Source organism: Felis catus, chromosome D1 (assembly GCF_018350175.1).
Source record: "Felis catus isolate Fca126 chromosome D1, F.catus_Fca126_mat1.0, whole genome shotgun sequence".
Lineage (NCBI taxonomy): Eukaryota > Metazoa > Chordata > Mammalia > Carnivora > Felidae > Felis > Felis catus.
In genome coordinates, this window is record NC_058377.1 from 100107140 (window position 1) to 100112489 (window position 5350).

Genomic DNA, 5350 nt, shown 5'->3' on the forward strand with positions numbered 1-5350 from the left:
AAAAAAAAGGTACTCTATAGTTCATAAATGGATAAAATTCCTTATTTGGCTTTTGAACTCAGGTCACTTAGGATTGTGGGAATTTTCCAAATCAGAGAAGAGATTATGAAACATTTTTTTTCCTCTGCAGGAACTTTCTTTAATCCTATCTAGGCATTCAACATACGCATCATTCAGAGCAGCGGAAGGAGGACCAGATGATACAGAAGGATGGACCAGATGACATGTTACAAGAATACTATTGGTTCTGTTAATTTACCGTGTTAGAATGTAAGTAATTCTGATAAGAAGCTATCGACCTCCTTAGATCCAGGTATTGTAAGTTTCCTATATTATTTGGTTTTATTTTTTTATTCATTCAACACACAGTCATTGACTACTGTTCTAGGTCTGGCAATAATGACAATAGACACAAAGAATCTTCTTTAAAGATACTCTAAGTGTAGGGTGGGAAGGTGGAGGGAGACCAATACAACATAGTGTGTGCAAAGAGCTAGGGTAGAGATGCAATCTGGGTGCTGTAGGAATACAGTGAAAGTCCTTATAATCTAGCCTGGGTTGGGGGAAGAGGCCATCTTCCTTGTGGAGATAATAGCTGAGCCTATTTTCGGAGGATGTATGGGAGTAAGCCAGGAAAATTGGGAAAGATTGGAGGAATAGCATGTGGATGACAATGAGGTGTTGGTGAGCATGACTTGATCAGGGGATTTAGAGTAGTTTCATATGGTTAAAGCACATGGTAGTGGACAGGGATGGATAACATGGTAGGGCAGTAAGATCCAGGGACTTGCAATGAGACTAAAATGCTTAGATTTTTATCTTGAAGGTAAAAAGGAGCCATTGGAGGATATGATTGAATGATTGAATTTTATGTGCAATACTAGATGCAGTGTGGATGATTGAGCAGGTGTCTGCATGAGATATGAGGCAGGAGAGAGGGATGACCTTGTTGGAGCAACCGTCAGATTATTTTGCTAATTGATCTCAGTCTAGTGCTGAGAACTATGGTTGGGGCATGATAGGTGCTCAAAATGTTTCTGGAATGAATGAATGAATGAATGAATGAATGAATGAATGAATGAATAGATGAATGTTAAGGTGTTGCAGACTCTGAGTCTGGAGTTCTCTCTTGTCCAGCAAGAGAGCAGATGTAGAATTGAGAGAGAGGCTAATGTCGCGGAGTGGACAAGAACCCCGAGTAAGGGTCCTTGCTCTGTTTTTATTAGTGTCAGAAGGCTTACACACGTGATGGATGTGCAGAAAAAGACAATGAATCCATGAACATTAACTCGTGTGTTAGAGAAAGGAGGTTTCGAAGATACCTGGTGTTAGGGATGTGGGTCAACGCAAAACAAAATCCTGGCTCTGGGCAGATGGCTGTTTAAAGCAGGCACTAGGCACTGCTTAGGGTTATCTTATCTTGCCTCAGGGATAAGACAGATAGAGCATGCTACCTCAGGGTCAACAAGGCACCTTTCTTTTGCTAATTAGCTCCCCTCTGGGCAGCTTCCCTCTTCTGTGGTCTATAGCCCTGTTTACCTATACTGGTCCTTCCCTCCTGTGACAGCAGCTTTCTGCTTCTGTATTATGTTGGCGGTGCTTCCGCCCAGTTTTCCTAATCTTGGATGCTTTCATCTCATGGCTTCCTAATCCTATGCCTTTGTTCTAAACTGGGGGTGCTTTCGCCCTGTTTACCTAATCTTGGATGCTTTCATCCTAAACCTTGTTAACCCATGGGTGCAAGCTCAGGAAATTCCTAAACTTATTCCCCCCAGTAAAGAACAAGACTTGATAAGGTGTGGTGACTAATTTTGCAATTATGAGGTGGACTAGTGAAGGGAGAAGTCAAGGATGACTCACTCCCGTGTTTGTAGTGGGTGGCGGAGGAAATGCGGAAGGGGGAGCAAGAGCTGAGTTGGGCTTGAGATGAGGAAGTCGGTGCCCATGTGCATTGAGGAGTACAAATGGGAGTTAGAAGTGTAGCTCCAAAAAAGCAACTGTAAAAAAAAAAAAAAAATTAGAGGGATTATTTTCCCAGAAGTGGTTCTTTTCAGTGAACTAAAATTTATATTATCCTTTTATCACAAAAAAACTTCCATGAAGATATTTTCAGTCAGAAAACAGAATTCATACTTACCGGTTAAAATGCAAGAGAGGTAATATTTCGGGAGTTGTTTATTTTATCTGCTATTTAACTTTGTACTCTGTCAAAATTATTAATTAGAAATGCAGAAAATGATTTTCATTATTAACAGGTTCTTTGGGATTCAGGATTTGGGATAATGCTATTCCACAAACACTGATTTCCCCCAACTTGAAAAAATTTCTTGAAAGAGGTAGTAATACATTTTTCTTGGGAAATCTCTTTTCACCCAAGTCCTTGCTCATGGATTCATGGATAGTCCACGAAACATCACGGAATTTTTCATGCTGGGACTCTCGCAAAACTCTGAAGTGCAGAGAGTTTTGTTTGTGTTCTTTTTGATTGTCTACCTTGTCTCTGTTGGGGGCAACCTACTTATCATGATCACCATTATCTTCAGTCCCACCTTGGGCTCCCCTATGTACTTTTTCCTGTCATGTTTGTCCTTTATTGATACTTGCTATTCCTCATGTATGACCCCCAAACTCATTGCAGACTCCTTGTATGAGGGGAGAACCATCTCTTTTGAGGGCTGTCTGATTCAATTCTTTGTTGCCCATTTACTGGGAGGAACTGAAATCATTCTGCTCACGGTCATGGCCTATGACCGCTACGTGGCCATCTGCAAGCCTCTGCACTACACGACCACCATGACCAAGCATCTCTGTGCCCTGCTGGTGGGGGTGGCTTGGCTGGGGGGCTTCCTGCATTCACTGGTTCAGCTCTTCCTGGTCCTTCAGCTGCCCTTCTGTGGGCCTAACGTGATCAATCACTTTGTCTGCGACCTGTACCCCTTGCTGGAGCTCGCCTGCACCGACACATATGTCATTGGCGTCCTGGTGGTGGCCAACAGTGGTGTGATCTGCCTGTTGAACTTCCTCATGCTGGCTGCCTCCTACATTGTCATCCTGCGTTCCTTGAGGTGTCACGGTGCCGAGGGGAGGCGCAAAGCCCTCTCCACCTGTGGGGCCCACTTCACTGTTGTTGCCCTGTTCTTTGTGCCTTGTATATTTATTTACATGCGGCCATCGTCTACTTTGTCCGTGGACAAAATAGTGGCTGTGTTTTATTGTATTTTGACACCCATGTTCAACCCCCTGATTTATACACTGAGAAACGCAGAGGTGAAAAATGCCATGAAAAACCTATGGAAAAAATGAGCAATTGTGGATAGAAGATACAGGTACCGTAAGGAAAGAAATAACGAGTCATTCTCAGTATAAGTTCATATTTTCATGATGAGAGCTGAGAGACTATTAAAAATTTCCAGAATAAAACTGATTTGAATGTTTGAAATTATGTCTAGTCTATCCATGTCCTGTGATACTGGCCAGACAAATTATTATACACAACTTCAATTTCTTTTAAACAGTTTACACTGCATTGCAGAACATGGAAACACCAACTCTTCCTCACCTTTGTCTGAGATGGAGCCTTCATCAGCCTGGGCTAGTAAGAGTCTGTGATGAGTAGGACCCCTTGTTGGAGTGAAAAGTATGACCCCTGGTCCTCCAACTCTGCACATCAGAATATGATCAGAGTAGTTACTGATGGTTCACCTATGCCTGATTCTATCTACAATTTTTTTTTGAAATTTTACTGAAATGGAGTTTAATGTGATTTTTTTCCATTTAAAAACATTCTGCTGTTTTTAAAAATGTTTGTTTATTTTGAGAGAGAGAGAGTTAGAACTTGAGTGGGGGAAGGGCAGAGAGAGAGGGAGACAGAGAATCCCAAGCAGGCTCTGTGCTCAAACCCATGAACCATGAGATCATGACCTGACCTGAAATCAAGAGTTGGACGTTTAACCAACTGAGCCACTCATGTTCCCCCTCCCATGCTGATACACTTACAAAATTGCCAGGAGTCCACAGCAGAAAAAAGGTCAAGACCAGCTTTATCTGGCATGTTCCAGACAGAGGCTGCTCCACTGGGTGGGTCCTGGACAGAAGACCACAAGGCACAGACTGACTCTGGGGGACACTGGGAGGGGTTGAGCAGTCTTCAGTTGCCCCTGAGATGGACATTGTCCTCATAGCCTAATCTATATTCTCTATCTGCCGTGTGGATTCTTAGACAGTGGTCCAAATCTTTTATGCCATAAGAAGTTTTGAAGCAGCATCTTGGATAGCAACAGTTGAATGTCCTTTCTCTGAGAGTCCCTGTTTGCTTCTTTGGCTCTGAGGGAAGAGCCAAAGCAGGGGCCTTCTGGGCATCATTGGGGTCCATGAAGGGATGAGTTGGTTTTGGAACAATACCAGAAATAATCTATAGCTTGGGACTATGAGAATGCAGCAAATACAATTAGGAATTACTGAATTCAAATCCTGGAAGTGCACAGAATAGGTTTACACTAAAATGAACGTAACTATAGTATGTTGTGAAATTATGCAATAAATATCTAAACGTTGTGTACATGTGACCACACACACGCACATGCGCGCGTGCGCACAAATAATTGAGCATTGGTTTGGTGCATCAGCTTAGAAGTAGGATCTCATATTCTCATAAGAAGTTGACATGGTTTTATTTTTAAAAATGAAGAAAACGTATTCACAGGGGCTGATTTACTTAGCCAAGAGTGAGCTGGAATTTAAATCCGTATCATTCTGCTTTCAAGTATGATCTTGCCAAAATGCACAGTGCTTTACTATCTACTGATCTTCCTCTGCATGTTTTATTTTGCGTTTCCTGCTTGTGAGCTTCTTGTTATCAACGTCCTTATTGTCAATCTCTGATATGAACTTGCCAGATTTATTTAAAGTCTGACGTCACTATCCAGTATATCATCCAGGAGGCTTTGATTCTCTCTAATCCACACGGTAAAGTGCTTTCTCCTGGTCACTCGTTACTGTGGGATGGCTTTGCTTTCCATTCATATGTCTTAGAACTTGAACCTTTTGGGTCCTCTGGTCAGGTGACCCCCATATTCTGTTTGAGGGCTGCATTTTATTGATAACTCATTGCCACCTACATTGGGTACATGTGGGAAGAGCTCCAAGAGAACCTCTTCTCTTGTTGGTCAGACAAGTGGGCTAGAGAGTGAAGGGGTGGATACTTTCCTTTTCTTTTTCTGTCTTCTTTTTTTTTGTTTTGTTTGTTTTGTCTTCTGATTTTTACTCTCCTAGACCCCAGACAATCCGATGGCAGAGAAGCGTAACAAGGGTAATAATGGTGGTGTGACAGGTGCCTTAAACTCTCAGGGAG

General features: G+C 42.3%; 1 protein-coding gene across 1 annotated transcript; it reads left to right on the top strand.

Annotated features, from left to right (window-relative positions):
• Positions 1–287: 287 nt before the first annotated feature.
• Positions 288–3729, top strand: LOC101099399 (olfactory receptor 140). The gene has a single exon (XM_045039293.1). It carries the CDS (start codon positions 2395–2397, stop codon positions 3301–3303), a length of 909 nt encoding a protein of 302 aa, XP_044895228.1. The 5' UTR covers positions 288–2394; the 3' UTR covers positions 3304–3729.
• Positions 3730–5350: the final 1621 nt, after the last annotated feature.

Excerpts from the sequence above, each read along its gene's own strand:
- LOC101099399 (XM_045039293.1), top strand. The coding sequence starts at position 2,395 with ATGGATAGTCCACGAAACATCACGGAATTTTTCATGCTGGGACTCTCG.